Source organism: Lepidochelys kempii, chromosome 4 (assembly GCF_965140285.1).
Source record: "Lepidochelys kempii isolate rLepKem1 chromosome 4, rLepKem1.hap1, whole genome shotgun sequence".
NCBI lineage: Eukaryota > Metazoa > Chordata > Testudines > Cheloniidae > Lepidochelys > Lepidochelys kempii.
Window position 1 is genome coordinate 142,621,246 of NC_136383.1, and position 20,313 is coordinate 142,641,558.

The window sequence follows — 20,313 nt, forward strand, 5'->3', positions numbered from 1 at the left end:
CCCGCTGGGGGCCCCGCCCCGCCGGCTGGCCCCGCCGGCTGGCCCCGCCCCGCCCCGCCCCGCGGCAGGCCCCGCCCCGCCCCGCCCCGAGGCAGGCCCCGCCCCGCCGGGCGCAGACCCCGCGGCCCCGCCCCGCCGGCTGGCCCCGCCCCGCCCCGCCCCGCCCCGAGGCAGGCCCCGCCCCACCCCGAGGCAGGCCCCGCCCCGCCCCGCCGGGCGCAGACCCCGCGGCCCCCGCCCCGAGGCAGGCCCCGCCCCGCAGCAGGCCCCGCCCCGCCCCGCCGGCTGGCCCCGCCCCGCCCCGAGGCAGGCCCCGCCCCGCCGGGCGCAGACCCCGCGGCCCCGCCCCGCCGGCTGGCCCCGCCCCGCCCCGAGGCAGGCCCCGCCCCGCCGGCTGGCCCCGCCCCGCCCCGAGGCAGGCCCCGCCCCGCCGGCTGGCCCCGCCCCGGCCCGCCGGGCGCAGACCCCGCGGCCCCGCCCCGCGGCTGGCCCCGCCCCGCCCCGCCGGGCGCAGACCCCGCGGCCCCGCCCCGAGGCAGGCCCCGCCCCGCCCCGCAGCAGGCCCCGCCCCGCCCCGCCGGCTGGCCCCGCCCCGCCCCGCGGCAGGCCCCGCCCCACCCCGAGGCAGGCCCCGCCCCGCCGGGCGCAGACCCCGCGGCCCCGCCCCGCCCCAGGCCCCGCCCCACCCCGCGGCTGGCCCCGCCCCGCCCCGCCGGGCGCAGGCCCCGCGGCCCCGCAGGCCGCGCAGTGCAGCAGGAAGCCGCGGCCGGAGCGAGCCGGGCCCGGGCCGCCCGATGGACCCCGCGGCCAAGGAGGGGCGGCTCTACGTGCAGCAGGGCCACAAGTTCGGGGCTAAGGTCGGCAGCCCGGGCTGGGCGGGGAGCTGGGATCCGGGGCTCGGGGCAGAGCCTGGGGCGCCGCGGGGGGGTCGCTCCAGCCGGGCTGCGCGGGTCCGACCCTCCGCCCGCGGGGGGGCCCGGGCGCCCCTCCCGCGGCTGGCTGTGGAGCCCGGAAGTTTGGGGTGCCCCCCGGGAATAGAGCCCCCCCCGGGAATAGAGCGCCCCCCCCGGGAATAGAGCGCCCCCCCCGGGAATAGAGCCCCCCCCCCCGGGAATAGAGCCCCCCCCCCCGGGAATAGAGCCCCCCCCCCGGGAATAGAGCCCCCCCCCCGGGAATAGAGCCCCCCCCCCGGGAATAGAGCCCAGGAGCCCCCCCCCCGGGCTCTAAGCCTTAGGGAACCCCGCCTGCCGCAGCCCTCCCCCTTGTCTTCAACCGCCACCTCCAGAGCTGGGAGCGGAGGCCGGGGGCTCAGGGGCCTCCTGCAGCTCTCACCCCTGCACCGTGTGCGGGGCTGCCGCTCTGTGGGGTGAAGTGGTGGGGGGCGGAGGGGCTCTCCCCCAGCAGCAGCCTCCCTGGGCTCCAGTTCCTCTGTGGGGCTGGGCTGGGCGGGGATCTAGCCCTGCCCTGTCCCAGCCAGGCCCCTGTGGAGGGGCAGGGCCTGCTGGTGCTAGGGTGTCTGTAGGGGGACCTGGGGATGGAGTTTGAGGGCTGCCCCAGAGAGGGGGGAAAAGGATGTTACTCCCCCTTCCCCCGGGTCACTGCGGGGTGGCCATGGCTCTGGTGCTGTCTCCGCTCACTGAGACAGGGGACCCTTGGTACCTGCTGGGCCCCAGACACCTGCCTCTGTGTCCCCCACTCTCACCCTGGGGCAGACACCTGCCTCAGCACCCCCATGTGACTCCAGCCCCACACCCTTCCTGGGGCTGCTGGCCCTCCTACTTCCCAGCCACCCCAGAGCATTCCCCTCTGGTGCAGAGAAAGTATAACAAGCCTTTGTATAACAAGCATGTGGACCAAGGGGGTCCAGTGGACATAGTGTACTTAGATTTTCAGAAAGCCTTTGACAAGGCTCCTCACCAAAGGCTCTTAAGCAAAGAAAGCTGCTATGGGATAAGAGGGAAGGTGCTCTTATGGATTGGTAACTGATTAAAAGATAGGAAACAAAGGGTAGGTATAAATGGTCAGTTTTCAGAATGGAGAGAGGTAAATAGCTGTGTCTCCGAAGGGTCTGTTCTGGGACTAGTCCTATTCAACATATTCATAAATGATCTGGAAAAGGGGGTAATAGCGAGGTGGCAAAATTTGCAGATGATACCAAATTACTAAAGATAGTTAAGACCCAGGCAGACTGCGAAGAGCTACAAAAGGAGCTCTCAAAACTGGGCGACTGGGCAACAAAATGGCAGATGAAATTTAATGTTGATAAATGCAAAGTAATGCACATTGGAAAACATAATCCCAACTATACATATTCAATGATGGGGTCTAAATTAGCTGTTACCACTCAAGAAAGAGACCTTGAAGTCACTGTGGATAGTTCTCTGAAATCATCCACTCAATGTGCAGCGGCGGTCAAAAAAGTGAAACGAATGTTGGGAATCATTAAGAAAGGGAGAGATAATAGGAGAGAAAATACCATGGATTTATATAGAGGCAACATGATATGCCCATATCTTGAATACTGGGTGCGGATGTGGTTGCTGCATTTCAAAAAAGATATATTGGAACTGGAAAAGGTTCAGAAAAGGGAAACAAAAATGATTAGGGGTATGGAACAGCTTCTGTATGAGGAGAGATTAATAAGACTGGGATTTCTCAGCTTGGAAAAGAGACAGCTAAGGGGAGATATGATTGAGGTCTATAAAATCATGACTGGTATAGAGAAGGTACATAAGGAAGTGTTGTTTACTACTTCTCATAACACAAGAACTAGGGGTCATCAAATGAAATTAATAGGCAGCAGGTTTAAAACAAATAAAAGGAAGTATTTCTTCACACAACTCACAGTCACCCTGTGGAACTCCTTGCCAGAGGATGTTGTGAAGGCCAAGACTATAACAGGGTTAAAAAAAGAACTAGATAAACTCATAGAGGATAGGTCCATCAATGGCTATTGGCCAGGATGGGCAGGAATGGTGTCCCTAGCCTCTGTTTGCCAGAAGCTGGGAATGTGTGACAGGGGATGGATCACTTGATGATTACCTGTTCTGTTCATTCCCTCTGGGGCACCTGGCACTGTCCACTGTCGGAAGACAAGTTACTGGGCTAGATGGACCTTTGCTCTGACCCAATAGGGCAGGGGTGGCCAACTTGAGCCTGTGAAGGAGCCAGAATTTACCAATGTACGTTGCCAAAGAGCCACAGTAATACATCAGCAGCCCCCCATCAGCTCCCTCGCTGCCAGCCCCTCCTGCCCACTGGCAGCCCTGCCCCATCCTTCCCTTCCCTCACCTCCTGATCAGCTGTTTCATGGCATGCAGGAGTCTCTGGGGGGTAGGGGGAGGAGCGAGGGCACGGCAGGCTCAGGGGAGGGGGCGGGAAGGGGTGGAGTGGGGGCAGGGCCTGTGGCAGAGCCAGGGGTTGAGCAGTAGCACCCCCCGGCACACTGGAAAGCTGGTGCCTGTAGATCCAGCCCCGGAGTCGGAGCCTGTACAAGGAGCCGCATTTTAACTTCTGAAGAGCCCATGTGGCTCCGGAGCCACAGCTTGGCAACCCCTGCAGTAGGACCGTTCTTATGTTGTCAGTGACCATCACCCAGTTACATAGCTTAGCCTGCAGGCCCCGGCTGGACCATCTATCCAGGGTGCTGAGTGTCCTGCGATCGCTCTGTGATGTCTGTCCCTGTCCCATCTCTCTACTCATGGCAGTGGTATTCCCTCACTGGGATCTTGGAGTGGCTGGTTTGCCGTGTCCTCTCTATATTGCTCCTGGGATTGTGGGTTGTCAGGAATAAAGAAAGCCCTTCCCCTGTCCTGTGCACCACTCAGCAATTAGTGGTGGACTTAACATTTAAAAAAAAAAGTTTTGTTTTTAAGTACATCAGAAGCAGGAAGCCTATCCAGTCACTGTGGCCACTGAATGATCAAGTTTCAGAGTAACAGCCGCGTTAGTCTGTATTCGCAAAAAGAAAAGGAGTACTTGTGGCACCTTAGAGACTAACCAATTTATTTGAGCATAAGCTTTCGTGAGCTACAGCTCACTTCATCGGATGCATACCGTGGAAACTGCAGAAGACATTATATACACAGAGACCATGAAACAATACCTCCTCCCACCCCACTCTCCTGCTGGTAATAGCTTATCTAAAGTGATCATCAAGTTGGGAGCACACAACGGAGACAAGGCCATTGTGGAGAAGCTAAATGAATTCTTTGCTTTGGTCTTTGCTGCAGAGGATGTGGGGGAGATCTTCACACCTGAGCCATTCTTGTTTGGTGACAAATCTGAGGAACTGTCCAAGACTGAGGTGTCATTAGAGAAGGTTTTAGAACAAATTGATGAATTACTAATAAGTCACCAGGACCAGATGGTATCATCCAAGACCTCAAATGTGAAATTGCAGAACTACTAACTGTGGTGTGTAACTTATTGATTAAATCAGCTTCTGGAAGACAGCTAATGAAATACCAATTTTTAAAAAAGGATCCAGATATGATCCCGGCAATTACAGGCCTATAAGGTTCAGTATCAGGCAAATTGGTTGAAACTATAGTGAAGAACAGAATTATGGGACGTATAGATAATGACATTATGTTGGGGAAGATTCAACATGGCTTTTGTAAAGGGAAATCAGGTCTCACCAATCTATTAGAATTCCTTAAGGGAGTCAACAAGGACGTTGATGAGCATGATCCAGTGGATATAGTTTTCAGAGTAGCAGACGTGTTAATCTGTATCCGCAAAAAGGACAGGAGTACTTGTGGCACCTTAGAGTGGATATAGTGTTCTTGGACTCTCAGAAAGCCTCTGACAAGGTCCTTCACCAAAGGTTCTTAACCAAAGTAAAGAGTCCTGGGATAAGAAGGATGGTCCTCTTATGGATCAGTAACTCGTTAAAAGATAGGAAACAAAGGGTAGGAATAAATGGTCAGTTTTCAGAATGGAGAGAGGTAGATAGTGGTGTCCCTCAGGGTCTGTACTGGGACCAGTCCTAGTCAACATATTCGTCAATGATCTGGAAAAAGGGGTAAATAGCGAGGTGGCAAAACTACTCAAAATAGTTAAGTCCAAAGCTGACTGGGAAGAGCTACAAAGGGATCTCACAAAACTGGGTGACTGGGCAACACAATGGCAGATGAAATTCAATGTTGATAAATGCAAAGTAATGCACCTTGGAAAACATTTCAATGATACATAACAAGTTTGGGGGGGGATCTAAATTAGCTATTATTACTTAAGAAAGAGATCTTGGAGTCGTTGTGGATAGTTCTCTGAAAACATCCTCTCAATGTGCCGCGGCAGTCAAAAAAGCTAACAATGTTAGGAACATTAGGAAAAGGATAACTAATAAGACAGAAAATATCATAATGGCACTATATAAAGCCATGGTACTACCACACCTTGAATATTGCATTTAGTTCTGGTCACCCCATCTCAAAAAAGGTACTGGAAGAAGTAGAGAGAAGGGCAACAAAAATAATGAGGGGGATGGAGCAGCTTCCGTAGGAGGAGAGATGAAGAAGCCTGGGACTGTTCAGCTTGGAAAAGAGGCGACGAAGGGGGGAGATGAGAGGTCTCTAAAATCATCAGCCGTGGGCTATGTAGGAGCAAGGGTCAGTAGATCCTGTTGGTTTTGTGCCCTGTTCTTGAAGGGCAATAAACTCTGGCCCCATAGGAGCAAAGGGTTGCAGGTTGTACCAATGGGGGACCCCCCCCAAGAATGTTCTGCCTGTCTGACGCCCCATCTGTTGCAGAGGCCGTGATAGGGGCTGTTGGCTCAACTTGCTGGAGCAGAGCCTATGGGGGGCAGGGTCTGTTGGAGGCAGCAGAAGCTAGCCCCTGGATGCAGAAATATGGGGCCTGAGGGGCAACAGGAGACAGCAGCCTGTGGTATAACTAGCTTCCTGGTCCAGGACACCTCTCTGTGCTAAGACCATGCAGCACCTGCCCCAGCCCCCGAGGGATAGGTGACCCCTTGTCCCTCCCCAGGCTAGGTGTCTGAAGCTGTGACTATGCGTTCATGGTGCCGATGGGGGACTCTGGCGGCTTGTGTGGGTTTCATTCTCCCCTGTCCCTCCCCCGGTTCTCATGCTGGGTGCCTGATGATTTGGGGAAGTTTGGCAGGAAGCAAGTGAGGACACAGATACTTCCTCTTCCTTTCCTGAGAGTCAGCAGCAGGGATAGGAGGGGGCTGGGAGTGCAGGGAGGAGGGCAGGGAGCGTGGGCTGTGGGGCAGGGTACAGTGACACAATGAGCCGAAGAAGCCCTGAGATCCTGCCCCATCTGCAGGCTGGGGATGGGGGCATGACTGGGGGCTCCTGTGCAGGGAGGGCTGAGGGCAGTGGTTGCCTGGGGTGTATTCCTCCCTGCCCCAGCTTGGGGTTGGTTGGGGAGCTGGAGCTCCTTCTCTGTGAGTCAGTTAGAGGCTAGAAAGGGTCCGGATCAGGGTGGCCCTCTGGAGAGAGGGGAAATGCTGACCATCCCCAAAGGTCCAGACCCTGGAGCCGGTGCAGCTGGTGCCACTCTGCCAACCTCCTGGAGGCTGCTGTGCCCAGAGGGCCTGGACCGGGCAGGGAGCGTGTCACCACGGGGTGAGCTCTCCGGGCCGGGCACACCTGGCACTGCTGGAATTGGAGCCCGCTGCAGGCCGCGTGCATAGCCCTTGTCGCTGAGCAGGCTGCGTGTGTGGGGTGGGCAGGTCTGCGAGGGGGAAGCTGGATCCAGCAGGCCAAGTTCCTGCTGAGCCTCCGCAGGCCGCCCTCAGCTGCTGCGTGTGCTAACCATAGTTCCTGTGGCTTGGACCTGGCTGACCCAGCGCACGCAGTCCAGGCCCGGGCCTCAGCACTGCCACTTGCCATGTGCGGAGAGAGATTCCCCCTTCGCTCAACTCTGCTTGGACAGTCCCCCCCAAGTCTCCCCAGTTCAGTGCCCCGCCTGCTCCTCCCCCACTGCCCCGGTCCGGCTCTTGGGCCCTTATCTGGTCTCTCTGAAGAAGCCACCACAGAGTTGAGGCCTCCGGCACCCGCCCCATGCAGGTCTGTGGCTGGTCACTTTGGGGACGGTGGAACTGGGGAAATGCTGGTGCCTGCAGCTCCTGGCAGCCGGGAGGAGTGCGGGTCAGCCCCTGGCTCCCTGTCCCTGGCAGCCCAGAGGGTCTTGGGATCGAAGCCTGCTGTGCTCCCCGCGGACCTCAGGTTCTGCGTCAGGCTGGAATCTCCCCATGGCTTGAGTGCGAGCTGCTCTCCCAGTCAGAGCTACACCAAGAGTGGGGGAGTCCTTACCCCATACAGGCAGGTCACAGACTTTTGGGGCTGGGTGTGGGGGGCAGAGGCCATTGTACTGACCCTGCTGTGCTGCCTTTGCAGAGATGGAAGAAGAACTGGTTTGTGCTGTACCCAGCCAGCCAACACGGGGTCGCCCGCCTGGAATTTTTTGACTGCAAGGACCCAGGAGCTCCAGCCGAGAAACTCAGCACCAAGCGGCTGGACAAGAAGATCATCCGCCTGGCGGACTGTGTTAGCGTGGCGCCCGTACCAGAGAGCGGTCCCAAGGACAGCACGGCTGTTTTCCGCTTGGAGACCAGCGACAGAAGCTACCTGTTTGCTGCAGAGAAGGAGCAGAGCGCTGAGTGGGTGGAGAAGCTGTGTGAGATCGCCTTTTCGGTGAGTGCCGCCAGATGAGGGGGGCTGGCCTGTTCCCCTCTGCTCCCATCTGTGTGTTTGGGGGGTCCTGCCACTCAGACCTCTCTTTTCTGGGAGCACACCCATTGTCCACCCATCAGGACTGTATGCCATGATGGGAACACCCCCAACCCATGGAGAGGGGACCCTCAACGTGTTCTGCCCCACGTCCATGGGGACCAGGCCTGTGCTGCCTCTGGCCACAGCCATGTGAGCCTGGTGGCACGGGTGCTGGATGGCATCCTGTTGTGGGTGGTGTCCAGCGAGCGCCTGCTGGGGGAGACTCAGGCACCTCTGGAGGTTTCCTCTCTGATCTCCCCACCCTCAGTGGCTGGTAGTGGCAGAGACCTTGCTGTGCTGGGGAGGGAGCCAGCAGTGTTTTGGGATGTGGGTCATTGGGGAGCCCCATGTCCCAGGGAACATCATGCTGGGATAGACTATCCTGCCTGCATGGTGGGGAAGTGCTAGCGAGGTGCCCATTCCATGGAGGTTTGGGCCAAGCTGCCCACCTGGATGCCCCTCTGTACGCTCTGCCGTGCAGCCCCCCAGTGCCTGGAGCTCCCGCAGGCTCCATTTTCTGCTCCCCCTTCAATCTCTTCGCAACCCAAAGGTGCAGCCAGAACTAGTCTCTAGTGCCAAGCTAAGGCTGCAGCGTGGCATTTACAGCAGCCTCCCCACGGCACCCTGCCTTGCCCTTGGAAAAAATGGAAGCCAAGGCCCCAGGCTGAAGTGACTCCTGTAGTCCTGACCCCTCCCTGTAGGCCAGCAAAACAAACCTCTCCACTGCTGCCTGGACAGCCATAACTGTGCCCTGAACGCTGGCAGCTGCTCCTCTGTCCCCTGGGTGGTCTCTCAGGGCGTGCCCTCAGATGTCAGGCCTTGTGCCGTCACTGCTCCTGGAGTGAAATTCAGCAGGTCTCCCTCTCCTACGCATGCTACTGCAGCCCAAGGCCTGGTCTATTAATTCTGCTTACTCAGTAGGTCTGGCTGGGTGCAGCACCTGCGACTCTCCCTTCGGGGATCTGTGACCAGTGGTGAATACCGAGACCAGATAGCCTGCTTAGGAACAGAACATTAGAGAAAAAGGGGGTTTTAAAACAACAATCTGCATGTGTGTATCTTATCTAAATCCTGGCCATCTTGCAATGGTGAGCTAGACAGGCCTATGATCTCCAGACAGCCCATGGCGTCCCCATCTCCCTCTCGTTCCCCCCAGCATCCTTCTCTCCTTGCCCCCCAGAGAGGGAGACACCCTTTTTAAACCCTGCTGCAGCCCTTTTGTGTTTGTCTGGGTTCCCAGCTTTGGCCCTTGTGGACAAAACCAGCTTTGAGGTTGGGCAGGGCGGAGGAAAAACCTTAGAAGTTAATGGGTCGCGTATTGTACCTTGAACTCTCTCTCACGTGAGGGCTATTATCCTGAGCCGCCATTCTTCTTCCTCACTGCCAGTTGTGCTTACAGTGCCCCATGTAACTAAACACAGTCCTCTTCCAGTAGCCTGCTTATCACATTGTGTGTGTTTATTATCACAGAGCAGCGCTACTTCACCTCCTTACTCTGCTCACACAGGGATTTACAGTCACTTCTGGGTTGGGGGACTGCATCCTGGGAAGCAGCCTCTCTGAAAAGGGTTTAGGAGTCAGCGTGAACAAGCACAGAACATGAGTTCCCAGTGCACTGCTGTGGCCAACCGGCTGATGGGATCTGTGTATGTGAAGGAGGGGAGCAGGGAGACAGCACTGGAGAGGCCAGTGTGGGAACACAGCATCCAGTATTAAAAAACAAAAACAAGAAAGGAGGACTTGTGGCACCTTAGAGACTAACCAATTTATTTGAGCATAAGCTTTCGTACTCATTTTCTTTTTGCGAATACAGACTAACACGGCTGCTACTCTGAAACCATTATTAAAAAGAAGGTTGAAAAATTGGAGAGGTTACAGAGAAAAGCCACAAAAAGTATTTGAGAGCTCGAGAAAATGCCTCACCATGAGAGATTTAAGCTAAACAGGTTGAGCTCCTTAAGTCTGCAAGGCATGTTTTGAAATCCCGACTGGAGGCCTTTCTGGAAGATGAATTAGCCAAGCGCAGGTGACTGGGCTCAGCAGAAGGCTGGGTAACTGGGTGACATGTAATGGCCAGTGATACACAGGAGGTCAGACGAGATGATCTAATGGACCCATCTAGCCTTTATCCCTGTGAATCAAGCCCTAGGAGTGATATTGATCCGCAGACACTGCAGCAGCCTGGCTCCCCGGAATATCATACGCTCGGCGGTCTAATCCCGTGTGCCACAGCCTGGAGCAGTAGGGTTCAGCACAGGTCCGAAGCCTGGCTTGTACAGTTGGTCACTGTGCGTTAGTGTTAACACTGGAACGAGCCACCCCCTTAGTGCAGTCCCTGTGCCTGTCACCATGGTGCGCAGGGTTTCTCGGTGCTTGTGTGATGACACCCACAGCCGTGCCCCTGTGCAAACCCCTGACAAGAGCCCCTCCGGCAAAGTGGGGCTCTGCCACTAGCATGTGACCTGCACTTTCAGTTCTCCATCTGTTAAATCTAGAAATGCTTGCTTCCCCTCTGTGAGTGGCAGGGACTGTTTGCAGTGGTGCTGGGAATGTCTCTCTGCGTGGGCAGAAACCGGGCAACGTCAGGGTGGTTTGTGAGCCCGCTTGGAGTTTCCATTTCACACTTGTGATGGGGTCCCTCGTGCTGAGCCACGGAGAGCGAGCTCAGCTTGCCCTGAATATAGTCCCTCAAGAAACCACCTGAACACGTTGCTCCGGAGCCTGCACTTGCATTTGGCCTGGGGGAAGAGAAGCCGTTGCCTATGGTTGTGCTGAGCTCTGCTGGAGAGTGGTGACAGGCACGAGTACAGTGGACAGCATCTCCACCAGCTGGTTCACTCAGGCTGCTCGGAAGCCCCTCGGGGCGGCTGTGTCGGAAGCCGAAGAGAGGTACAGGCAAGATCCAACATGACTGCGTCCAAAGCCAGGAGGTCACATTTTAGTGCCACCAGGGCAGTGTTGCTGCTGTGCCCTCCCCTGAGCCCGATGGAGGCCCGGTCGGTGCTGTCAGCACTGTGGGATGCGCTGGGACGTGGCCGGGGGAAAAGTCTTTGTTAATGTTCGGCTCATGATCTGGGTGACACATGATACCCAAACCTCCCCCACGTCCTGCTGCATGGCTGGGTCTCTGCGAGAGCCCTGCAGGGAGCAGCCTCTTCCATCCCACTCTGCTTCCAATTAGCCTTGGCCCAGATTCCTCCTCTTTGCTGCTGACTTGCGTGGGATGGGAGGCTGGGTGTATGGAAAAGCTCTAGCCCCTGTGCTTGGGTTGGGACCTGACCCCCTCCTCAGGGCCGGCCTGGGGAGCTTTGAGGTGAACCAGGGGTGCTGAGTATGTGGTGGGACTGGAGTAGTGAGGCTGGGTGGGAGGTGAACCATGGGTGGGAGGTGAACCATGGGTGGGAGGCAGCTGATGCGGGGGCAGAGTGGGCTGGCTGTGAGGCAGTCTGGGGGGTTGGGGGCTGGCTGTGAGGCAGCCCATGTGGGGCAGGGGTGCCGGCTGTGCGGTGGCCCATGTGGGCGAAGGTGGGGGTCTGTGAGGCGATCCGTGGGGTGGGGAGGAGGGACTGGTTGTGAGGCGACCCGTGGGGAGCAGAAGCTGGCAGTGAGGCAGCCCATGAGGGGGGACCGGCTGTGAGGCGGCCCGTGGGGAGGAAGTGGCTGCAAGGCGGCCTGTGGGGTACGGATGCGGGCTGGCTGTGAGGCGGCCCATGGGGGCAGAGGGTTCGATGGCTGCGAGGTGGCCTGTATGGGGTAGGGATGGGGGGCTGGCTGCGAGGCAGCCCTTTGTGGGGGAGGGAGGGCTGGTGAAGCTGGCTGTGGGGTGGGAGTGGGGCTGGCTGTGACGTGGGGTGGGGAGGGGCTGGCTGTGAGGCGGACTGTGGGGAGGCCGGACGGTGGCTCTTGGGGGGAAGGGGGGGTGAGGTGGCTGCAAGGTGGCCTGTAAGGGGGCCGGCCGCGAGGCGGCCCGTAGGGGGCAGGGGGGCCGGCTGGGAGTATGGTTCTGGGTGCTGATGCCTCTTTTGCGTTGCAGGGGAACTCTACAAATGGAGCCCGGGCTGGGAGCAGCAAGGAGTGTGATGGGGGGGCGCCAGCCCTGGAGATGGCGGTGAACTCGATTTACTACTCGCGGGAGGACGGTAGGGTCTGCCCTGCACTTGGCTCCTCTCTGGTGGCGCTGGCTGCCTCCTGGGTCATCCTGGGTTTGTTTCCAGCATGGTCCTGCTGGGGGAGGTTGCAGCCCTCCCTGCCTGGCATGAAGCTGCCCTGGCCTTTGGGATAGTCTCATCCTTCAGGCAGGTGTCGGGACCTGTCCCACTGGGCTGCATCTGGAGCTGGGATGCCTCCCTCCTCCCCGCAGTGCTTCACCCTGAGCTGCACTCCTCATAGGGGGACCCGTGTGTGTTGCTGGCCTGCTCCCATCTCTGTCCCGGGGGCTGGGTGTTGCTGCCCCCTCCCCCCCGCTCTGTCCTAGCTGGCCTCTCCCTTCCCCCCCTCCCTCCCTCCCTGCCCCCGTCCCAGGGGCCAGGTGTCGCCGGCCTCCTCTCTTGGGGGCGGTGCATATTTTAGTTTTCCCACTCTCCCCTTGGTGCAGGGGAAAGTGGGGCCGGCCTTGGATTTCCTGTCTTCACCCTGTGCTGTCTGTGGTCCTGGGAGTGTCCCTGATTTCCCTGTCCTGTCCTTGGGAGTCAGGAGTGCTGGCTCTCCTGCCCTGTCCCTGTGAGTGACTGGCTTTCTCGGCAGTGAACGATTTCTGGGTGACGGTGCAGAGGACGGAGGCGGCGGAAAGGTGTGCGCTGCAAGGGGCCTATCTGCTCAAAGCTGAGCAGGACAGCTTGATCCTCAAGGAGCCCCGGACACAAGAAACTCTCTACACCTGGCCTTACAGGCTGCTCAGGAGATATGGCCGAGACAAGGTGGGTGGGGCAGGACCCGGGGTGAGTGCCTGGGCTCTGTCTGGCTTAATACCATTCCCTTAGCGAAAGGGTGTTCTGCTCCCCAGCCCACAAGCCGTCTGGCACTAAAGGGCTGGCGTGCTGCAGTGCCAAGGCCTGACCTGGTGCGGCTCCCTATGTGCAGCCTGGCAGGAAGGCGCAGGGGCCAGCAGTGGCCAAGGGACCTGGTTAACATTTGCTGAGGGTTGGCTGCGCTGGGGGTGTTCCTGCCTCCTGGGGCCCGTGCTGTGACGGTCACTGCCCTCCCCTCCCCGGCCCAGGTGACTGTAGTGTGTCTGGGTCCATCGTGCGGCTGTCCCCACACTTCACGCAGCTCCTGGCTCTGCGTCCTCGGGGTGGGGGAGGAAGTGGTTGCCTGAGAGAAGCTGCTGATAGAACTTGTGCTGCAGCCTGTAGCTGATATGAGCTGCTGCTGTTTCCACTGGAACAACCAGAGCGAACTGGAGACTGTGTCTCTGCTGAGTGGAGCCTCTGTGTGGAAGCATCTGAGCAGCTTCTCCTCCAGGCCTGGGAGACGCTGGGCATGAGCCAGAGGGCAAGGCTGGGGGACAGAACCGGCATAACATGAGTGTGCTCAGGGGGAAACGGGCTGATTCCAAGCTGCAAAACCTCATTCAGCAGATGCCTCTCGTCTTGCAGGGGATCAGCTCTCGGTGTGGTACTGAAATGGTGCCACTCCCATGGCATGCTGGCTTGCTAGGGGATGCACCGAGCTGGCCCAGACCGTAGTGGTGCCGCAGAGAGGGGGTGGGGGTCTGTGCTGGGTTCCCCATGGGGTGCCATCTGGAACTGGAGTACCACTGAGCCCCCCTGACCCACCAGCCTGGGCTCCCTTTACACTGTACCACTGTGATCAGCCTGCTAAGCCTTCTCCCAGGCTTCAGCACACATACAGATAGGGGTACACCCAGCTGCTGTAATCAGCTCTGCCTGGGGAGGCTTCAGTCAAGGAACTGCCCAGCTGCTCAAGTGCACTCCCCCCCCCCCAGAGTGTAAACCCAAAATTATACCGTCTTGCGCTGCACAGAGATCTGTTCAGCGTAAGCTCATGAAATCCGCCCCCTTCCTCAGTGTGGAGAAGGGTATGGAACAGGCTTCTGCCCCAGGTTATGACTCTCAGACACTGGTTTTAGAAGACAAAGCAAAAATAAGTTTAACAACTACAAAAGATAGATTTTAAGTGATTATAAGGGATAGCAAACAAATCAAAGCAGATTACCTAGCGAACAAACAAAACACACAAACTAAGCTTAATATACTAAAGAGATTGCATATGAGTAACAAATTCTGACCCTAAGTGATGATTCAGACAGGCTACAGAGATTCTTAAGGGGCCAGTTGCACTTGCTTACAGATTAAAAACTCCAAGTGTTCCTTTCACAGGCTAAAAATTCCTTTAGCCTGTGTCCAGCACTTCTTCCACCCAGTTAAGTCTTTGTTCCTCAGTGTTTCCAAGAGTCTCTTTAGGCAGAGAGTCAGTGAAGAACCCTGATGATGTCACTCCCCTGCCTTAAATAGCTTTTGCATATGGTGGGAACCCTTTGTCTCAAAGCTTGGTTCACACACCTGGTCAGTGGAAAAACACTGGTATTCCAAGATGGAGTCCAGCACCAGGTGACCTAGTTACATGTCTCTGGAGTGCCGCAGGAGCCATTGCTCGGAGGCCATTTGTAGCAGCCTCAGGAAGATACCTCTCCCCCCCAACCCGCCCACCCCCCCTCCGGAAATAAAGTCCTTCTAAGGCCTATTGTTCTCCCAAATTGTTCATTAACTTGAATGGGCCCTTCCCAGCCAGCCATCTAGATTGACAGTCTTGCCTAGTGGGTGTTCCCCATGTGTAAACACATTTGTAATAGATACATAGACAATATTCCTAACTTCAGATACAAAAATGATACATCCATACAAATAGGATAATCATATTCAGTAAATCATAACATTTTCAATATTTCACATGACCTATCTTGCATAAAATACATCAGAATTATGCCATAATCATATCATAATATCACTATGAAGAATATGGAGTGCAGTGTCACAGGGTCCACTCAGGAGACCCCATGGCTAAGGCCCTGTGTGAACCACGATTTCACAGACTGCAGGAAAGTTGTGAGATTAGCCAGTTCGGGAATTTTGCCAACAGCAGGGAGACGGAGCAGGGATACCCACTTCTGCTGCTGCACTGTTGGAAAGTTTATGGTAGTGGGCTAATATGGTTGCCCAGGGGGTTCACTTCCTCACTGGCTGTTATAAGACAGGGACAGGGTTGATAATGCATAGCAGTTACGAGCCCTGGCCTGGCCTGCCCTGCCCCGCCCCATAGAGCCCCCTGGCAGACACAGGGGAGACACTGCAGTGCTGGCTGGGAAGTGTGGATCTGCTGCTTGGAGTACAAGCAGGTACTGGGGCAGGGCCCCCTCATGAGAGGATTGGGGTGGGAGCCATAGATCCCATTCTCACTCCAGTCCCCTGCTGGGGCAGGACTCTCTGGTCTCAGCTCCTCATCAGTTGGCACTGCAGTGTTTCCCCTGGGTGTGCCAGGCGCTGCTGTGGTTTGAGCTGGCTAATTGTTGTACGTTGTCAGCACAGCCCTCTTGTCCTGCCAGCTGGACAGACAGGAAGTAGCAGCAGGCTGGGCTGAAGCTCAGTGTGGAGCCAGCCAGACCCTGCCCCTGGCTGGGCTGGGCAGCTGGCTCCAGACAGACAGACACACACCCACCCTTCTGCCCTCCCTGACTTCGCAGGGTAGGACCAGACTGCCATCTCACCCCTTTCTGGGATGGGACCAGCTCATTAACCCCCCCACAAGCAGCCATGGCCTCAGCAGGGAGATGGGACCTGGGATACCTGCTTCTGCCTCCTTGCTGCTGGAAGAATTGCAGCAGTTAGGGGCAGTGGGTGGCCATGCATCTCCCATGAAGTTCAAACCCCTGGGATGCTACCATGAATTTAGAGGGGGCGGGGGAAGAGAGAAAGTGATTTACACAGGGCCTGATTGATGGTGCCTCCATGCTGTGGTGTCTCTCTTAGGGGCAGCAGGGAAGGGGTGAGTTGGCAGATGGGTTTGAGGCGGGGGTGGCTTGGCAGCTATGGGGTGGAGAGTAGAACTGGTGCCTTGCTCTCTCTTCTGAATGATGACTGAGCCCCAGGAAGGGCAAACGCTAGTTCACCTGCCCCTAGAGCCTCGGCTGAGGTTCAGGAATAGGATGTGAGTCCAGGGGGAGGATGACAGAGCTGTTCTTGTGTACGCCAGAGATCTGCCCTGCTCTGACCCTTCGCCTAAGTGCCTGCAGCCTGGGCTGCAGCATGCATGGGCTTAGGGCTGCTGGGAGGCTCTTGGGGGCTGGGTGGGACACTGACCCTCTACCTCTCCCCGGCAGGTGATGTTCTCCTTCGAAGCTGGCAGGCGCTGTGAGTCTGGCCCTGGGAACTTCACATTTGAGACCAAGCAGGGGAACGAGATCTTCCGGTTAGTGGAGGCCTCCATTCGGGAGCAGAAAGCCCAGGTAGAGGAGAACAGGCAGAGCTGCGACTCCCTGGATTTGGACTGCCCCGGTGTGGTGCTGATCCGCAACGCCCTGGCTGACTCGCTGTGCCTTGAGCTGCCTGCCGAGGGGGATGGCCCAATGGTGCCCAAAGCTGGGCTGGCAGCGAAGCTCAGTTCTGCTCCGGAGGAGAGGGACACCATAGCCCTGCTGAAGGCTCGCACTCTCCCAGAGCCCCCGGTGCCACCCAAGCCTGCTCACCCCAGCACGCCCCCACGCTCCCCACTGCCCAAGGTACCCAGGGCTGTGCCCCCTTCTGAGGACCCAGCCAGCTTGTATTCAGAGCCCATGGATGCAGTGAAGGGCATCCGGGCCAGGCTGGACCCGCTGTACTCAGACCCCATCGACAGCAAGCCTGGAGGTGGGGCCATGGGTCATGGCCCTGCCCAGGAGGAGGCAAAGCTCAGGAAACCTGGCTCTCTGTACTCAGGCCTGTATGACCAGGTGCAGCCAGGGGGGAACAGCCAAGCTGAGAGGCTGCTGAGATGCAGGGAGCACATCTATGATGAGCCTGAGGGGCGGGCCCCACACCCAGTGCCTGCCAACGCCTCCATCTATGATGAGGCGCGGCCCACAGGTGAGGCCTGGCGCACGCAGGGCATCGAAGACAAGGGTGGGTATGAGTATCCCTACAATCCCAGAACTGACGACTACTCGGTACCTGCCTTCCAGCACAAAGCCGGGCCCAAGGGCCCCAAGCCCATCCCTGCCCCCAAGCCCCAAGCCGTGTTCATTCCCAAAGGCGCTGAGAGGAGCCCAGAGCCCAGCAAATGGCGCGTGAACCTGGCTCCCGACAAAGCAGGTGTCAGATCTGGCTTGAACAACAACAACAACAACAACGAGGTGCTGTACAGCCAGGTGCTGAAGCCCCTGCGGGTGCCAGGGCAGGAACTGTCTGTGGATGAGAAAGCTCTAATGCCCATCTACGAAGACCTGGGAGAGATCTAGCCTCCTGTGCACCTTCCTCTGAGGGGCCGTGGGGCCCAGACTCCGGCAGGAGTCATGCAGGGTGCTGTCTTCTCTGGGTCTCTGCAGGATGGGCCCGGGGCCTGTCACCCTCTGCCTTGTGAGCTAGCTGGTGGCCGCTCATCCTTCTGTGCCAAGCAGGAGGTTGGGAGATTCCCAGGAGACTTTCCCTGGAGGACGCTATGGTCGGTGATGGGGAGAAACATTTGACTGGTACCTATGTGCTGGGATTGGCTCCTTTACCACGTAACATTTTGGCAGGGGAGGACAGAGCTGTTATCTCTAGTGCACCCATCACCATGGTATCTGGACATGATGACTCTGGGATCATGCGATTCCTGGGCATGTGGGTCTCCACGGGGGCCTTTTGCTGCTGAAATGCTCCTCAGCTCCCTTCAGACTGTCTCTGTGGCCCACAGCGGTAGCAGGCTGTGCACCCCGGCACCCTATCCCAAAAATATTTTTCTAAAAATTTTATTTTGATATTAAAATCTTAAATTTTAAAATGGAAGAATCTGTACGTGTGGCATGTTTGAGGCAGGATGCTGTGTCATACGCCTGTTCTTAGAGGGGGGAGAGATGTTGTGTCAGGCTCCCAGGGGTGCTGTACCTCTGGGCGAAGGAAAGAGGCCAGGTTTGTCCTGGAACATTGTGAGTGGCACATACATGCTCATTTGCATGTGCAAGTCCGTGCAGTCTTATTAAAGCAACAGCTGCACTGGAGAGGAGAAAATATTGGCTCCATCTTCACAGAAGGTACTGGAGGGTCCTGGGAGTTAGAGCTGTTGGACTTCCAGCAGGGGAAGGCAGTTGAAATGATAATGAAATAGCATTATAAAATTGTAAGTTAGACTGTCAAAAGGCCCTTGACAAAACCTCTCACAGGAGGCTGGTGAGGGACCAGTCGCTGTGGGGTGAGGGCGAAGCTCTGCCCTGGAGCAGAAGGCTCAGAACAGAGCAGGGATTGATGGTCCGTTTCCATCAGAGCCGAAGGGTCACAGCAGGGCCCCAGGGGGCAGACTGGGGTTTCAGATATTTATTAACAAGCTGGAAAATGGACGTGTGAATCTGCAGATGGCACAAAGGTATTGAGAGGAGCTGAGCCCAGAGGAGCCCGTGAGGAATTTGAGGGACTGACCTCGGGGGGGGGGGGGGGGAGGCAGCACACTGGCAGGCACTGCTGGGATTCAGGGTTGACTGATACGAAGTAACACACAGTGGAGGGTTTAATCTGAACTCGGCATGCGCCTTCTCAGGGCCCAATTTAACAGTATCCACTCAGCAAACGGACCCAGCGTCGCTGGGCAGCTCAGTGTGACCTCAACACAATGGGCAGCTGATGCCAAGAAAGCTGACTGGCTGCATAAGGGATGGGGTGGAGAATAGTATGAGTTGGGTTCTGCTCTGTGCTCCTGTGGAGCTGTGCAGCAGCTGGGCACGGTGTGGGCTGGTGAGAAAGGAGTGGGGGAAGCCCCTGGACTCTGCTGAGTGGAGGGACAGCTGGCCCTTTTCCCTGTACTCTTTGTTACATCAGGGGCCTGCGGTACCTTGGCCAAGTCCCATCTTCATTATGAGAGAATGATGCAACGCTTGGGGGAGTGGTAAATAATGGAGTGGATGGGTCACTGGACAGAGCAAGCTGGCTCGCTTGGTAAGCCGTGCACAAGCAAACACTGTATTTTAATATGGCTAAATATAAATGTGTACATCTAGAAACAAAGAATGCAGGCCATACATACAGGATGGGGGATTCGTTCCTGGGAACCAGTGACTCTGAAAAAGATTTGGGGTCATGGTGGATAATCAGCTGACCATAACCTCCCAGTGCGGCACTGTAGCCAAAAGAGCTAATGTGAGCCTGGAATGCATAAATGGGAGTAGAGAGTAGGAACAGAGAGGTTATTTTACCTCTGTATTTAGCACTGATGGGACCACTGCTGCAATATTGCATCCAGTTCTGCTGTCCACATTTCAAGAAGGCTGTTGATAAATTGGAGAGGGTTCAGAGAAGAGCAATGAGAATGATTAAAGGATTAGAACACCTGTCTTATAGTGAAAAATTCAAGGAGCTCAATCTATTTAGCTTAACAGAGAGAAAGTTAAGAGATGACTTGATCCCAGTCTAGAAGTATCTACATGGGGAACAGAGTTCAGAGTAACAGCCGTGTTAGTCTGTATTCGCAAAAAGAAAAGGAGTACTTGTGGCACCTTAAAGACTAACCAATTTATTTGAGCATGAGCTTTCGTGAGCTACAGCTCACTTCATCGGATGCATACTGTGGAAACTGCAGAAGACATTATATACACAGAGACCATGAAACAATACCTCCTCCCACCCCACTCTCCTGCTGGTAATAGCTTATCTAAAGTGATCATCAAGTTGGGCCATTTCCAGCAGAAATCCAGGTTTTCTCACCCTCCACCCCCCCCCCCCCACAAACTCACTATTTTGTTATTTGTTTTGCTATTACCAGCAGGAGAGTGAGTTTGGGAGGGGGGGGGCGGAGGGTGAGAAAACCTGGATTTGTGCTGGAAATGGCCCAACTTGATGATCACTTTAGATAAGCTATTACCAGCAGGAGAGTGGGGTGGGAGGAGGTATTGTTTCATGGTCTCTGTGTGTATATAATGTCTTCTGCAGTTTCCACAGTATGCATCCGATGAAGGGAGCTGTAGCTCACGAAAGCTCATGCTCAAATAAATTGGTTAGTCTTTAAGGTGCCACAAGTACTCCTTTTCTTTTTACATGGGGAACAATATTTAGTAATGGACTCTTCTATCTAACAGAGAAATGTATAATGCAATCCAATGGCTGGAAGTTGAAGTTAGACAAATTCAGCCTGGCAATGAGGTGTAATTTTACAGTAAGGGTATTTAACCATGGAAACAATTTACCAAGGGTGTAGGTGGATTCTCCATCATTTAACAATTTTTACATTGAGACTGGCTGTTTTTCTTAAAGATCTGCTCTAGGCATTATTTTGGGTCAGGTCTCTGACCTGTTATACAGGAGGTCAGAAGATGATAGTAATGATCCCTTCTGACCTTGGAGTCTATGACTCTATATCAGTGGCAGGAGTGTTGCTCTGCAGATTTTTCCATCAGGTC

At 56.3% G+C, this 20,313-nt stretch overlaps 1 protein-coding gene across 2 annotated transcripts; it reads left to right on the forward strand.

The window, feature by feature from the left end:
• The first annotated feature begins 739 nt into the window (after window positions 1–739).
• On the forward strand, window positions 740–17,719 carry DOK1 (docking protein 1). Of its 2 annotated transcripts, XM_073343165.1 has the most exons (5): window positions 740–857; window positions 7,365–7,661; window positions 11,773–11,878; window positions 12,483–12,655; window positions 16,075–17,719. In XM_073343165.1, the coding sequence occupies exons 1-5, from the start codon at window positions 795–797 to the stop codon at window positions 17,185–17,187; spliced, it is 1,752 nt and encodes a 583-aa protein (XP_073199266.1). In that variant the 5' UTR covers window positions 740–794; the 3' UTR covers window positions 17,188–17,719. The 2 variants fall into 2 exon arrangements, with proteins under 2 accessions (XP_073199266.1, XP_073199265.1); XM_073343164.1 differs by lacking the exon at window positions 740–857 and having other exon boundaries at window positions 5,448–7,661.
• Window positions 17,720–20,313: the final 2,594 nt, after the last annotated feature.

What these genes read in the sequence shown, in the direction of transcription:
- DOK1 (XM_073343164.1), top strand. Translation starts at nt 7,029, where the DNA reads ATGCAGGTCTGTGGCTGGTCACTTTGGGGACGGTGGAACTGGGGAAAT. An exon ending in TGTGTGAGATCGCCTTTTCG is followed by an intron (nt 7,662 to 11,772) that starts GTGAGTGCCGCC and finishes TTTGCGTTGCAG; the next exon opens with GGGAACTCTACAAATGGAGC. An exon ending in TTACTACTCGCGGGAGGACG is followed by an intron (nt 11,879 to 12,482) that starts GTAGGGTCTGCC and finishes CTTTCTCGGCAG; the next exon opens with TGAACGATTTCTGGGTGACG.